This window comes from Embiotoca jacksoni, unplaced genomic scaffold, assembly GCF_022577435.1.
Source record: "Embiotoca jacksoni isolate LCO1_2020_lvr unplaced genomic scaffold, fEmbJac1.0.p SCAF_18, whole genome shotgun sequence".
In the NCBI taxonomy this organism is placed as follows: domain Eukaryota; kingdom Metazoa; phylum Chordata; class Actinopteri; family Embiotocidae; genus Embiotoca; species Embiotoca jacksoni.
Window position 1 is genome coordinate 9587336 of NW_027185318.1, and position 14671 is coordinate 9602006.

Sequence of the window (14671 nt, forward strand, 5' to 3'; positions counted from 1 at the left end):
TATGATCTATTTAGTAGTTTACGACAGCTTAATGGCTTTTTTCGGATTTTTTTTTTCTTCATTCTTAATGTTGCTGCAAAGATCTTTAAAAGTCGTCACTTTGTGAAGAAGATAAAAAGCTTCGCACACATCATTCACTTCGAGGCTGCAGCCCTGATACTGTGTGCAAGTCTTAATTCACCTGTTTAAATCTGTGGTGATGAAACTCGTAAGCAACAAATATATCAAGTTTTCCTCTTCCTAATTCTGTAAGAAATACAAGTGTTGTTCTTGGCTTTGGGTGACAAATTCAACATTTACAGGGAAAAAAATAGGTTGATTTTAGAAATTCGAAATTTATCAGTCAACAAAAGTTATCATGCAACTAGTGTGTAAGGTCACCTGACCAGATAAGTTTGCAAGCATCTCTGGAAGAAGATGTCTTGCTCAGGCTACAAAAGGGAGTCCAGTAAAACACCTTAATTACCTGACATAACTATCATAATTTACACATATTGTCTTTATCGCGTCTGCTGCGGATATATTTTAAGATTTATACTCCTGTGTATAGTCCTTTCCTCATACGTAAATTCTTCAACAGTTATTTTTGTGGTTAGTTATGAAACCTAATATTTCACGGCCTAAACTTGCATACTATCAAAAAGTGCTTTAGGTTTGTGTTGCTTTGCACATTCGAAGATTACATTTATTCACGACTCCCAGTTTAACCTGGTACTTTTTCTTTCAGTGTTTGCTTCCCTCGATGTCAGGTTTTCCTGTTAATACGTCCGGCTTATGTGTTCAGCAAAACATCTTCAGGTTGTTTAAAAAGCAGGAGGATTTGTCGTCTTTTCTGTGGCATAATGCAAGTTATCATTTCTACCGTTTCCATGCAAGTGTTTGAGTGCAATTTCTGGAGCTGCCGGGATTATTTCTCTTCAAATTTTTTTTTATATGTGCATTGATGTCAGCAGAATCAGGCCTCTCTGTCCTTTTGTACGTGTTGTACCGGTGCAGCAGGAATGTCAAAGACCAAAATCACCTGGATGTTTGTGTGCATAAAAGCAGGTCAAATCCCAGCGATTAACACCCCTCGTCCTTAAGGCTCGGCCTTTTTGAAGTTTCGCTGTGAAAGTTTGAAATCATCATAAGCAACTCACCACCCTGCAGGATGACAGACTCTCTGCTTGTGTTGATTGAAAGTATTTATTCGTCTTTCATCTGCCCGTCTCTCAGTTTGTTTAGTGGCGGCCTGTGAGCCAGACAGATGTGTATGTATGTATGTATGTATGTATGTATGTATGTCTGTCTGTCTGTCTGTCTGTCTGTCTGTGTAAGTGTGTGTGTGTGTAGTTCAGCATGGTGAAACAGGGGGGCTCTCCTGCCAATGCTATTCCACAGTACTAACACTGTGTGGAAGACAGTATTTAAATACACACTCTCTTAGCCTGCCCCCTACTGTTGCCCAGACCTACTTTCAAACACACACGTATGCACTCACACACACTCTGGGGAAAATACACCCCTAAAACACTTTTGTGGGTGAACAGAACTCGAGTGGACGTGAGCTCGTACTTAAATGAGTGTTATGTGATTTTTACAAGCTCACCGTTCCCAGTTAAAACCCAATTAAGCAGTTTGGAGATTGGCTTTGGGCAGAAGACTTTGTGGATCATACTGCCTCTTTTGGTTGAGTGCGGTATTGCTCACACTCTGCTCTTTGCTCTCATTAGCATATGAACAGGTCAAACAACTGATTTTACAATTAACTTAGCTGCCAGTCTCCCTAATAAGAATCACCCTTTGCTGTCAAGCTGTGGCTGCAAAGCATTTTTCAATAGTTTTGTTGAGTTTGCATCATTCACATATGCCATATTTTGCTGGAAATCATATTTTCCCCAACTTATTGTCTGACAAACTTTTTTTTTTTTTTAAACTTTTGTGATAGTTGTACAACACTTTTATTGAATAATAGCCGGTCTCTGCCGCCTTCATCACTCTACTCATACAAAGGTTAGAAGTTTAAAACATTTTGAGCTGACCTTATTTTATATATATTATTACAGGTAGACTAAATTGATGTCCTGTGGTACTTTTTTTTTTAAAGAATGTTCTGAAGCTTTTGCTGAGCTTGTTTGACAACACCTGTGTTCAAATCCTCCCCTCCCAATGCACATTATTTTGCTGTTGTAGTTCTCAAATCGACCAGTTGGTGTCGTCCTCTCCCCATTTCCACCTCGAAAGCCTGTTTTGGTGAAAGATTGAACTGTCTTCTCTCTGTGCTCAGTGACATTTTCCAGTTGTGGCACTTTGGGCAGTGAGCCTCCCGGCATCTGAAACTGTCAGGTGTATATTCATGTTGAAACTATGCAGAGCAGTTATAAGTCACAGTTTTATTTAATAAATCAAAAGTGATTTTAGGCGATCACTTCATGACCTCATGAATAACGTGACAGCTTTCTCTGAATGTCCTCCGTATATGCATGCTTAAATATTGCACATGCTTCAGCATATCTGCATCATATCGTCATCGGTATATTTCTATGAAATATTATGATCTTCATTTTCTTCTTCTCCCTCCGTTTTTCTCCAGGAGCTGAAGAGAGTTGAGTGCCAGCAAGTTGAGCGCAGTCCGTCCTGGAGCCTCTCCTCCCTGCCCTTCCAGACCTCCCCCCCCCCTCCCTTCAGACCCGCTGTGTTGTACCTCCATCCTCCTGCCTGAAAACCCACTCAGACCTGAAGACACACATTAACAGAGTTACACAGGTCACCAGCTCCCCCAACGGCCAGGATGATCACCTCGGAGCTCCCTGTCCTGCAGTGAGTGAAACACTCAGAGGCTCGTCGTTTCAGAGTCAGAAGGATTTTAGCAAACACTTGTCAATGTTTTTTTTACATTGGGGAATCTATCCGTACATTTCCTGATGCTTATCCATGTCCAGGATGTATTCATTTATTGGATATTAGCTTGGAAGTGCATGCAAATGTTATGTAATAATCATTTATCCGAGGCTCTAAGGGAACACTAATGAATTGCGTCATATTTGGTATTAAAAAAAAGTCTTAAAAAGTAAACGTGTAAGTACATGTGGAACTCCTGCTAAGTAGAGCAGATGAAACATATTTTGAGGAGCAGATGTTGATACACCTGTGGTACTCACTGAAAACATTTGCTTTTAAATGAGTTTCATTTATACTGTCTGGTCTCTGATGTCAAAAATGTAAGTCAGGGTAAAGCAAGTATTTGGTTTTCTCTTCATCTTTAAATTTGATTTTCTTCGCGGAGGAATAAAAGCCTTGAGTGCTATTAAGTCTGTGTGTATGTGTGTTGTGTTTTGCTCCTTCAGGGACTCATCCAATGAGTCAGGGGCAACAGACGCAGTGGGCCTAAGTATGAGCATGAGTGAGATAGAAGAACCAGAGGTGAAAGGCAAGAAGAAGAGAGGGAGGCCTGGGAAACAACCACAGGTGTGTGTGTGTGTGTGTGTGTGTGTGTGTCAGTGGAAATGAGTGATAAAAGCCTGGTAAACAGTCAGACTTGTGTGTGTCTCCTTCACATGTACGCTGGTGTGGAAACAAGCTGTTATGATCCCCAAAAGTGTGCGCTTTATGTTCGTGTTTGGAGATGTGTCTGAGTCTTCGTTACGAAATGACATTTCCCTCCTCAAAAGTCGGCCAATAAGAAGCCGCGGAAGTCACCGACGGACAAGACTGTGGGCGTGGCCAGAGGGCGGGGGAAAGCCAACGGTGTGGCTCAACACAACGGGGACGGCGGAGACCCTGTCACTCTGTTTGAAGTGGTCAAACTGGGCAAGAGTGCCATGCAGGTGAGTGTTTGCACGCGTAGAAGTGTCTGTACACCAGAGTGTAAAAAAATATTCTGCTCTCTGGGTTAAAGCTTCTTGTTTGCAGCAGGTCGGTTTCAATCCTCACCGTTTTTTTTTCCCCCCGCTCTGTTTGTGTGTGTACAGTCGGTGGTGGATGAGTGGATCGAGTCGTATAAACAGGACAGAGACCTGGCGCTGCTGGACCTTATCAATTTTTTCATCCAGTGCTCGGGTTGCAAAGGTAGGACCGCTCAGCCGCTGCTTTTTCGCTGAAACCTCCTGTTCTGTGCACACGTCTCCGCTGACTGGAATAACATATCTGCCGTCGTTGTGATGTAACCAGGCACTGTGAGGATCGAGATGTTCAGGAACATGCAGAACGCAGAGATCATCCGCAAGATGACTGAGGAGTTTGACGAGGTGACTGTCTGCTTCAGTTAAACAGAAAACCACCACGTGACGGCTGCACTGCTGTGTTTGTTAGCCAAGTCCATACGTTGCCTTTCTGTCGAAGTATTTAAGTGTATTAGATCATTTTCATCTCAGATCAGTTTGTTTTGTCCAGTTTAAGTTGGATTGTAAAAAAAAAAAAAAAAAGATTTTCACAGCAATGGGATTAAGTCACATACAAATAGGTGCAAATCAAATATTTTGCCGACTTCTCATTGATTGACACATTTGTGACATTCCACGTTACAATTAACAAACAAACAGCAGTGATTGAACAGATGAAAAGAGTTCTGCTCTCATTCACTGTGTTCTTAACACCGAATAGAAAATCACAAATGTCAGTGTTACTGAAAACAATCCCTTCACAACTGCCTCCAAGCGCGCGCACGCGCGCGCACACACACACACACACACACACACACACACACACACACACACACACCTTCGGCACAGACAGGAAGTCCGTTTTATAGCTTAAATGATCACACACAACAAATCTAATATCACTTTTATAACTGCAACCCCGTTATGAACCGTCAGCGGTTGTCGAGAGAGAGAAGCCATTATTTTGATGAAGGACGCCGCTGTCTCTGACCACTCTGTGTTTTTTTTTTTGTCAACAGGACAGCGGGGATTATCCGCTCACCATGCCAGGCCCCATGTGGAAAAAGTTCCGCTACAACTTCTGCGAGTTTATCTGCGTTTTGATCCGCCAGTGTCAGTACAGCATCATCTACGACGAGTACATGATGGACACGGTGATCTCCCTCCTCACGGGGCTGTCTGACTCTCAAGTGCGAGCCTTCCGACACACCTCCACATTAGCAGGTAACTACGACACGTCATTTGTTGGAAAAGCGCGCAGCGGTTGTGTGAGTTACACACCTCCACACTGGCAGTGATTATGCACGGGCTTTTCAGAAAATTATCATGCGAGGAAATGAAGCACACGAGCGTGTATTTATACTGTGTGTGCTTTTTTTTTTTTTTTTTTTGTCTCTGCACAGCGATGAAGCTGATGACAGCGCTGGTAAATGTAGCGTTGAACCTCAGCATTCACCAGGACAACACCCAGAGACAGTACGAGGCCGAGAGAAACAAGATAGCTGGCAAACGGGCCAATGAGAAGCTGGAACTGCTGCTACAGAAGAGGAAGGAGGTTGGACTGAGTTTGATGTGACTTTTTTACAGTTAATTGTTTTAATTATTAAATATTTGCGAGTCTATTCAAATCGTCTTACGGATATTGGTTCATCTGAAAATCTAATCAGAATTAAAGGTTGTGGTCAAGGTTTATTTTAGTTTAAATCATGTATTACTTCTCTTTATATCAAAATATTTGTAAGAGATGTAAGATGTAAAGATTTGTAAAAATGGGTCAGTTTCAGTCTAACTTTGTTTTTTTGTTGCACAGCTTCAAGAAAACCAAGATGAAATAGAGAATATGATGAACTCCATCTTCAAGGGCATCTTTGTGCATCGTTACAGGTACACCTTACTTCTTATAATAATTCTTCTGATTCTATTCTTGATAATGACTAAAGAATCCTAGCTTTGACAAAAAAAACAACAACTACTCACAGCGATTGTTGTGTTGATTTTTTTTGTGTTTTTTTTGTAGGGATGCAATCGCCGAGATCCGAGCCATCTGTATCGAGGAGATCGGAGTGTGGATGAAGATGTACAGCGATGCATTTCTCAATGACAGTTACCTGAAATATGTTGGTTGGACACTACACGACAGGGTGAGCACACAGTCACACGGACACCTGTTCGTTTTGTTGGTGTTTCAATTCAAATGTAAATGATTCCAATTCAGTTTCCAGTGACACACATTTCTGTGTTTGCTTCTTCCCTTTTCAGCAAGGAGAGGTGCGTCTGAAGTGCCTGAAGGCTCTTCAAAACCTCTACACAAACCGAGAGCTATTCCCCAAGTTAGAGCTTTTCACTAACCGCTTCAAGGTAACACCAGCAACAAGAGGGAATCTTGACTGCTTTTATGACACTCGACAGTTGGGCTGAGCAAATCTTGGATTTTTAGTTGTCTGATTTATGTCGTGTTTGTGCAGTTTGCTGTTGTTTCCCTTTTAACTTCTATCTGCTTTGGCAGGACCGAATAGTATCAATGACACTGGACAAGGAGTACGACGTGGCTGTGGAGGCCATCAGACTGGTTACGCTCATCCTGCAGTGAGTAGCTTCAGTGCTTCTCTACTTATGTGCATGCCTACATATATATATATACATATATATATATATATATATATATATATATAAAACCTGCAGCCTATTTCCCTGTCATTTTTCATCTGTTCCCCTCTGTTATTTTGGGTGAGGGAACCTTTCCATAATGTTGTTAGACAATTAAATTCACAATTTGCGCCTGTCAGTGGCAAAAACAAACACTTTTAGTGGGCAAACACTGAGACGGAGCATTGCCTTCATGTATTACATTACAACCCGTGTTGTTTTTGGGACCGCCAGCTGAGGTGCTCTCACTCAATACTGGACCAATTTTAAAAACTGTTGTCCCTAAAGTGACGACAACATACGGTCCAGGTTGAAAAATGCTGAAGTTTCCCTTTAAATACAGTTGTTCTACAGTCAGCTGACCTGCTTGAAGCGCACACATGTCTGGGTCGCTTGTCTGAAATGGTGCGCTGAATTGATTCAAACGTTGTAAGTGTTTGTTACGTGTAGTTTTATGTAACTTTTGTTTTTAATTTCGGACATGTTTGAGTGTGACTCATTGTTATTGTCTGCCGCAGGGGCAGTGAAGACGCTTTGTCCAACGAGGACTGCGAGAATGTGTACCACCTGGTTTACTCCGCTCACCGGCCGGTGGCTGTTGCTGCTGGAGAGTTTCTTCACAGGAAGTGAGTCCAATCGTAATATCTTTGTTTTATTTATTGTTTTACCTTGAGGTAAGTTTGACCTGAATTAATGCCTGCATTTTGGAAGTCAGTTTTCACTCCTGTATTGATATATCTGATTTGCTGTTTAGTTGCTATATATACACTTTCCTCATATTTTAATCTTTGCCTCTTTTGTCTTTCCTCTCTCTCCTCCCCTCTCCCGTTCTCTCAGATTGTTCAGTCGTCACGACCCACAGGCAGAAGAAGCGCTGGCGAAGCGCAGAGGGCGGAGCAGTCCGAACGGAAATCTGATCCGCATGCTGGTGCTCTTCTTCCTGGAGAGTGAGGTAATGCTCAGTCACCTCATTCAAACACAAACAAATCTGCACCCTGTCGCCCTACGGTGCATGCAAAAGTATTTATTTTGATATCGTGATAAATTAAATTGTTAATCGATGTTGAGGAATTTGTGCAAAAAGTTTTCACCTAGTTCTTCCAGAACCTGCGGGAACTGCTCTTTGAATGTGTTTTTGTGCGCGCAGCTCCACGAGCATGCAGCCTACCTGGTCGACTCGCTGTGGGAAAGCTCTCAGGAGCTGCTCAAAGACTGGGAGTGTATGGCTGAACTTCTGCTGGAGGAGCCCGTGCAGGGAGAAGAGAGTAAGGCTTTCGCACACTGTTCTCTGTTGCGGCACCTCCGGGCTACCTCACATCAAGCACGTCATCGCAGCTTGAGACTCGAACTCTGTCTTTCTTTTAATCCCACTTTGCTTCTGACTGTCGCTCCCTTTTGTCGCCACGTTTCTCTCTCTCTCTCTCTCTCTCTCTCTCTTCTCCTCGTGTCTGCGGCTTCTTCTCTCCTTTGCTCGAACTCCTCCTGTCTCTGTGCAGTGTTGTCGGACAGGCAGGAGAGTGCGCTGATCGAGCTGATGGTGTGCACCATCCGACAGGCGGCAGAGGCGCACCCGCCTGTCGGCAGAGGCACGGGCAAACGGGTGGGTCGAGCACACGCACACAATCCACTGTAAACACTCTCAGAGTAGCTGTGGGCTATTTTCTGGTTCGATGGTTTTTGGTGGGAATTGTGCACACAAAAAAAAAAAATTGCAATTCAAGGAAGAAGATTGTGATTTTTATTTCCTTCAACAAGCACTCGAGTAAGAAAGAGTCACGTGATCGCATAAGTTACACAAAAAAAAATAATCCTAGATTCCTAAAAGTTACGTAGCTTTACAAAACAGTCTGTAACTCCACAATAAAATCGAACATCTTCTGTAAGAATAAGTGCTTTAAATGATCAGGCTGATGCAGCGAGGTGCAACGATTGGGAGCCCAATTCTCCTGATAAGACCACATTTCCCATAAACCCCGGACACTTCCGGTTTTTTGCAGTTTTGTTTTTTTTCCCCCCGTACGGTTTGTTTTGATGATGAAAAGTTGAAGTACCTTACTGACTGTAAACGAGGAGTTACTTTTGTTGGTTTCATTTTATGGGTGGGAGGCAGACGCCGCAACGTTTTCCGATTTTCCTGGTCATATTTAGAGTAAACACTTTTTCTATCCAACGCAAAACCGGGGGGTCACCGCTGCTGTATTTGACCTTACGTTTTCTGTCTGTTTGTCCAGGTGCTGACGGCAAAGGAGAAGAAGACCCAGATAGACGATAAGAACAAACTGACGGAGCACTTCATCATGACTCTGCCCATGCTGCTGTCCAAGGTGCGGCTTTTTTTCAGCTTCAGCCTGCACAGTGCCGGTGACTAACGGCTTGGCTGAAAGACTGATCTGTTCGTCGAAATAATTGATCAGTGTGTTACTGACGTCGCCATGAGAAGTGCTATTGACTCCCCGGCACTGTGGACAAGTGTGCCGGCTAAATACGTGAAATGTAATGAGCCCTTTTACCAAGTGAGAAACAAAAACAAAGCATCAGGTGCTGATTCTGATTGATGTTTTCCCTCCTCCTCCTCTTTCTTCTGCACTACTTGTATGACTTTTTCTGTCACACATTTGCTTTTGTCTTCACCCGATTCTCACCTCCGCGTTCTTTTCCCCCCACAGTATCAGGTCGACTCGGAGAAGGTGGCCAACCTGCTGCAGATCCCGCAGTTCTTCGACCTGGACGTGTACAGCGCCGGGCGCATGGAGAAGCACTTGGACGCCCTCCTGAAGCAGATCCGGCTGGTGGTGGAGAAGCACATCGAGATAGACGTGCTTGAGGCCTGCAGCAAGACCTACAGCATCCTCTGCTCGGAGGAGTACACCATCATGAACCGAGTGGACATCGCCCGCTCGCAGCTCATCGACGAGATGACCGATCGATTCGCGCACTCGGTCGAAGAGCTGCTGCAAGAGGTGCGTGAGGCAGAGGAGCGAGTGTTGACTGGCGGGCGTCGTTGAAAAAGGATCTGCGGGTGGATTTATGATCAGATTCTGTCAGCGAGGGGTGCATTTGAAATTGGGTCTCCGGCTGCTCATGGTTATTTATAGACAATTAGGAAAATATTTGGAAAAGGGACATTTCTCACCGACCACAACAATCTGTCTCTCTTTCCCACATTTTCTTGTCTGTATCTCTGCTGTCAAATATAAATATATATATAAATATTTTATTTATATATTTTTTTGTTAATAGTCTCAAGTTATTCTGATTTATTCTGGCCAAAATGTAGTAAAAAGAATTTAGACAAATATGTCAGTCAGCTACAGAAAATTACAGTTTTACACTACACAAAAGGTAAGTGGCATAAATTACTTATTAATTAACCTTTGTGGGGTTTTTTTGTATTGCAGGCTGAGGAGGCCGACGATGACGACATCTACAACGTGTTATCTACTCTCAAGAGACTTACAGCCTTCCACAAGTAAGATTTGCTCTTTATTTTTTTTTTACTTTCCATCGGTTTAGGGGTGAAACTAATGATTTTTTTTTTTCATGACTGACTAGTCTGTAAATATGCTCATTTTGGACAACAAAACTTTCCAAAACCTGAATATCATCAGGTCACTTTACTGTACCAGATCAGACAAAGAAAGCAAGAAAGTATCTGAACTGTAAAACTGAAACTAGACAAAGTTTTTGATTTTTGCTTGAAAAGGTAATTAAACAATTACGCTATTGTCAAAACTGTTTTGGAAAAAGTTAATTTATTAATTTCTAATGTGGTTTTTTTTCTTTTTTCTTCTTGTTCCCTGCCTCAGTGCCCACGACCTGACTCGGTGGGACTTGTTCGGGAGCTGCTACCGGCTGCTAAAGGCGGGCATCGAGCAGGGCTCCATGCCGGAGCAGATAGCCGTCCAGGCCCTGCAGTGCTCCCACTACTCCATCCTCTGGCAACTGGTCAAGATCACAGAGGGGGCTCCGAGCAAGGTGCGGCACTCACCTCACGAACAGGGCTTTAACACGGCACGCTCGCATCTCGGGTTTTTCTTTGGTCAGGGGCTCTGCAATGATTTCCCAGCGGTGCCTATTACATGTCACCTTTTTCTTCAACATTAACGACAGCGCCTCCCGTGACATTGACATCATGCATCATGCTTCGATGCGCAGTGGCTCGTGCTGACAAAGTGTCATTCAAAAATGAGACCAAACGTAATCCTCATTAACCGATCAGCGTGCCGTGTCGCGCCGTGTTTCCTGAGCCCATTGACTCAAAGTGGATTGATTGTTCTGCTAAAACAAAGTTAGTCGATGATAAATAATCATTAACATTTGATTCCTTTGGTGATGCTGTTAGCGAGGGCAAGACATTTAGCCTGACTGATGCTGGTGTTTAATATTGATTTCTGTTAACATGCTCATTGTATGAGCTGATGGTGTGTGTGTGTGTGTGTGTGTGTGTGTGCGTGGGCGTGTGCGTGTGCGTGCAGGATGACCTGGTGGCTCTCAGGAGAGTGGTCAAGTCTTTCCTGGCTGTGTGCCAGCAGTGTCTGTCCAACGTCAACACACCGGTTAAAGAACAGGTAAGGGAGACCGATTTGTTTATGGCAATAAAGACGCTAAGTATTGATGTTGTTCGTGACGAGGTTTCTATGACACCGTTGGTAAGGTGAACAAACTGAAGACTTTTATTTTTATAAAATCAAACCGACGATTGTCGGCGTTTTCCTCCGGGGACATAATTTGCAGTTGAAAAAAAAGTAAATCAATTGCAAAAATATGTTATTGCAACACTTAGTATAATGTATAAAATTGCACTAATATATTATTGTGGGACCTTGACTGACGTGAGCTTGACCGATGACATTATTATTATTATTTTTTTTTTTTAACGAGGCAGTACATTCTCTGTTATCTCAAGAAATCAAGTCTTTTGTTTTTTAAAAAAAAAAATGAACCCTCGTTTATCCAACTGTAAGTCCGCATTCGTGCCTCTTGTTCAGGCGTTCATGCTTCTCTGCGACCTGCTGATGATCTTCAGCCACCAGCTGGTCTCTGGCGGTAGGGAGGGCCTCCAGCCGCTGGTGTTCAACCCCGACAGCACTCTGCAGAACGAGCTGCTAAACTTCGTCCTGGACCACGTCTTCATCGACCAGGATGACGAGAGCCAGAGCATGGGTGAGCGGGAGTGCTGCTGCGGGGATATAGCGTGAGGCGGGTGTACGTTTTAAGAATTAGGACAGGATAAATAGAAATCCCAAAGAGCTCAAGGAAAGCCCCCCACCCCCAAAAAAAACAAAAACCCATTTCCAGTAGATATTGTCCTCTTCTTCTGTCATTTCTCTTCATTGCTGTTGTCGTGCCCGCAGAGGGAGACGAGGAAGACGAGGCCAACAAGATTGAGGCGCTCCACAAGAGGAGAAACCTGCTGGCAGCTTTCTGCAAACTCATCATCTACGACATCGTAGACATGCCCGCTGCCGCCGACATCTTCAAACATTACATGAAGGTGTGTGCGCGCGCGCGTTAAAATCCGCGCTCGACGTAAAACTTTCGTCGTGAGCTCATTTTCAACGTCGTCAAGCAGAAAACATTCCCGGGATGCGAAAGCCGGGCAGCTCTTAACTCTTTTCGTTCTCTTGCCTCAGTATTATAACGATTATGGCGACATCATCAAAGAGACTCTCAGTAAAACCAGACAGACGGACAAGATTCAGTGCGCCAAGACGCTCATCCTCAGCCTGCAGCAGGTGAGACGGCGACGGCGCTGCACAACACAGCGGCCTGTCTCGCGCGCAGCGACAAACACTCACCACGCACTCTTTTCCCTCCTCCCCCTCCCCCCCCTCGGGTCGTCGCAGCTGTTCAACGAGCTGCTGCAGGACCAGGGTCCCAACCTGGACCGAACGTCGTCCCACGTGAGCGGCATCAAGGAGCTGGCCCGCCGCTTTGCGCTCACCTTCGGCCTGGATCAGATCAAGACCAGAGAGGCCGTCGCCACGCTGCACAAGTAAGATCCTCACGAGCGCTCCCCGCTCGCTCTTTAAACTGGGCTCCGCAGCTGCAGCCGGACGCGTCAAAACGTGACGAGTCGGGTTGCGGCATTTTGATTTTATCGGGCATGTTTAGGATGTTCGGCGACAGGTCTTCTGATCGTATCGACACTTCTGATCAAGATAAAAAAAAAAACTAAAAAAAAAACGGATATTTGTTCAGGCCTGACAGCAAAATATAAGATAAAGCTTCACTGGCCAATTTTTTGGAAATACAGGAAGAACAAAGATCTATAATTAACTTTTCTATATCTGCCCGGTACTACATCCTCCACTCATCGGTTCAGACTTGGATGAATATTTTAAATTCGATGGGAAAAGTAAATAATTCTGCATTTGACAGACTGAAGTCGAGAGTCTGTTCTTAACGTATGGAATTTATTTCTCTTCGCGTCTCCAAAAAGTTACATTTTGTTCTATTCGCGTCTTTTTTTTGTGTCTTTGTCACTCATTTTGTGTTGCTCTCCTTTTCTGCGGTGTCAGGGATGGAATAGAGTTTGCATTTAAGTACCAGAATCCTCGAGGAGGAGAGTTTCCTCCCATCAACCTGGCCTTCCTGGAGGTCCTGAGCGAATTCTCCTCCAAACTAATCCGCCAAGACAAAAAGACAGTGTGAGTACTCCCTCTGCATTTCGTTTTTCTTCGGGCAAAAACGTTGTATTTTTGAAATTTGAAAAGACTTTTAACGATGCTAAAAAAAAAATTAAAAAAAAAAAAAAAAAATGCCGCGTGTCTCCTCAGCCACTCTTACCTGGAGAAGTTCATGTCAGACTCGATGTCGGAGCGTCGGGAGGACGTCTGGCTGCCGCTCATCTCCTACAGGAACAGCCTGCTGACGGGGGGAGACGAGGACCACATGTCTGTGACGTCGGGCTCCAGCAGCAAGACCGGCTCGGTACGCAGCAAGAAGGGACGACCGCCGGTGCACAAGAAACGCATCGAGGGTGAGCACAGAGAGTTCAAGAGGTGCACGGGGTGGGGGCGGGGGTGGGGGGGGTGGGGGGGGCGGGGGGGGGGGTGGGGGGGTCGTCCGGGTCGTCCCACCGCGCCGCATCTGTTCGAACTCACCGTGCGTGTTCATTTTCAGAGGAGACGAGCGTGGAGGGCTCGTGGATGATGCGTAATGACGCCCTGCAGACACCGGGGGCGCTTCAGACGCCTCAGCTCACCTCAACAGTCCTCAGAGAGAACAGACCAGCGGAACACATGCCTGACCCGGACTCAGAGCCCGGATCAGAGAACGACTTCGTACACAAGTGGGTTCACGCGCACGCCGCCAGAAACCCAGATACGAATGCTGCGCAGCCACGTAGGGACGTTAAATGACCTTTTTCAACGCAGAACGACTCAAGAGCCTTGTGTTCGTCCTCAGTCCTCAGATGCAGATGTCGTGGCTCGGCCAGCAGAAGATGGAGGAGGTGAACAGGAAGGACCGAACGGGCATGAACTACATCAAGTCACGCAGCAATCAGGGCGTCCGGCAGACTGTGTAAGTTTGCGTTTCGCTTTTTAACCCGCAGCGCAAAGAGAGGACGTCAGATGAAACCAGAGTCACGAATTTGCGTCGAACCCAAAGGAGACTCTTGTGGTTTTTTTTTTGATTAATAACCACCCGTTAAGAACAGATGATGAACTGGTGTCTCCCCCCCCCCCCCCCCCTCAGGCGCGGGCTCATGGAGGATGACGCAGAGCCGATCTTTGAGGACGTGATGATGTCATCGCGGGGCCAACTGGAGGACATGAACGAAGAGTTTGAAGACACCATGGTGATCGACCTGGTCAGTAACATCACTTCACCCGTTTAACTACGTTCAGAACAGTTTTACAACGGTTGTTTTCTGCGGTTCTTTTTTTCCCCCAAGTCTGACGTGCTTCTTTTTTTTTTTTTTTTTTGTCCTCTGAACCTTTTCAGCCGCCGTCAAGAAACAGACGTGAAAGAGCGGAATTAAGACCGGACTTCTTCGACTCCGCAGCGATGATCGAGGACGAGTCGGTAAGTGAAGCTTTTGCCAGTTTAAAACGTATGTTTGTAAAACACAGGAGGCAATTCAAACCGCCCCACACAATAAGGCGAAGAAAGGCACCGACGGAATGAAAATCAGAAGAGCTAGTGCAGTAATACGTTTT

At 44.9% G+C, this 14671-nt stretch overlaps 1 protein-coding gene across 1 annotated transcript in view; it reads left to right on the forward strand.

Annotated features, from left to right (window-relative positions):
• stag1a (STAG1 cohesin complex component a) overlaps positions 1-14671 on the forward strand; it is a 39080-nt gene that overhangs the window by 21934 nt on the left and 2475 nt on the right. The window contains exons 2-31 of the mRNA XM_069152654.1: positions 2573-2799; positions 3327-3447; positions 3651-3806; positions 3951-4047; positions 4150-4226; positions 4880-5084; positions 5264-5415; positions 5671-5744; positions 5878-6001; positions 6120-6218; positions 6367-6446; positions 7025-7132; positions 7344-7458; positions 7654-7771; positions 8003-8106; positions 8738-8830; positions 9173-9466; positions 9905-9975; positions 10313-10481; positions 10982-11074; positions 11495-11669; positions 11861-12000; positions 12140-12241; positions 12353-12501; positions 13028-13156; positions 13286-13488; positions 13632-13800; positions 13917-14033; positions 14208-14322; positions 14457-14537. Of these exons, the coding sequence (XP_069008755.1) occupies positions 2771-2799; positions 3327-3447; positions 3651-3806; positions 3951-4047; positions 4150-4226; positions 4880-5084; positions 5264-5415; positions 5671-5744; positions 5878-6001; positions 6120-6218; positions 6367-6446; positions 7025-7132; positions 7344-7458; positions 7654-7771; positions 8003-8106; positions 8738-8830; positions 9173-9466; positions 9905-9975; positions 10313-10481; positions 10982-11074; positions 11495-11669; positions 11861-12000; positions 12140-12241; positions 12353-12501; positions 13028-13156; positions 13286-13488; positions 13632-13800; positions 13917-14033; positions 14208-14322; positions 14457-14537 (3759 nt within the window). The 5' untranslated portion in view covers positions 2573-2770. The remainder of the gene's footprint in view (positions 1-2572; positions 2800-3326; positions 3448-3650; positions 3807-3950; positions 4048-4149; positions 4227-4879; positions 5085-5263; positions 5416-5670; positions 5745-5877; positions 6002-6119; positions 6219-6366; positions 6447-7024; positions 7133-7343; positions 7459-7653; positions 7772-8002; positions 8107-8737; positions 8831-9172; positions 9467-9904; positions 9976-10312; positions 10482-10981; positions 11075-11494; positions 11670-11860; positions 12001-12139; positions 12242-12352; positions 12502-13027; positions 13157-13285; positions 13489-13631; positions 13801-13916; positions 14034-14207; positions 14323-14456; positions 14538-14671) is intronic.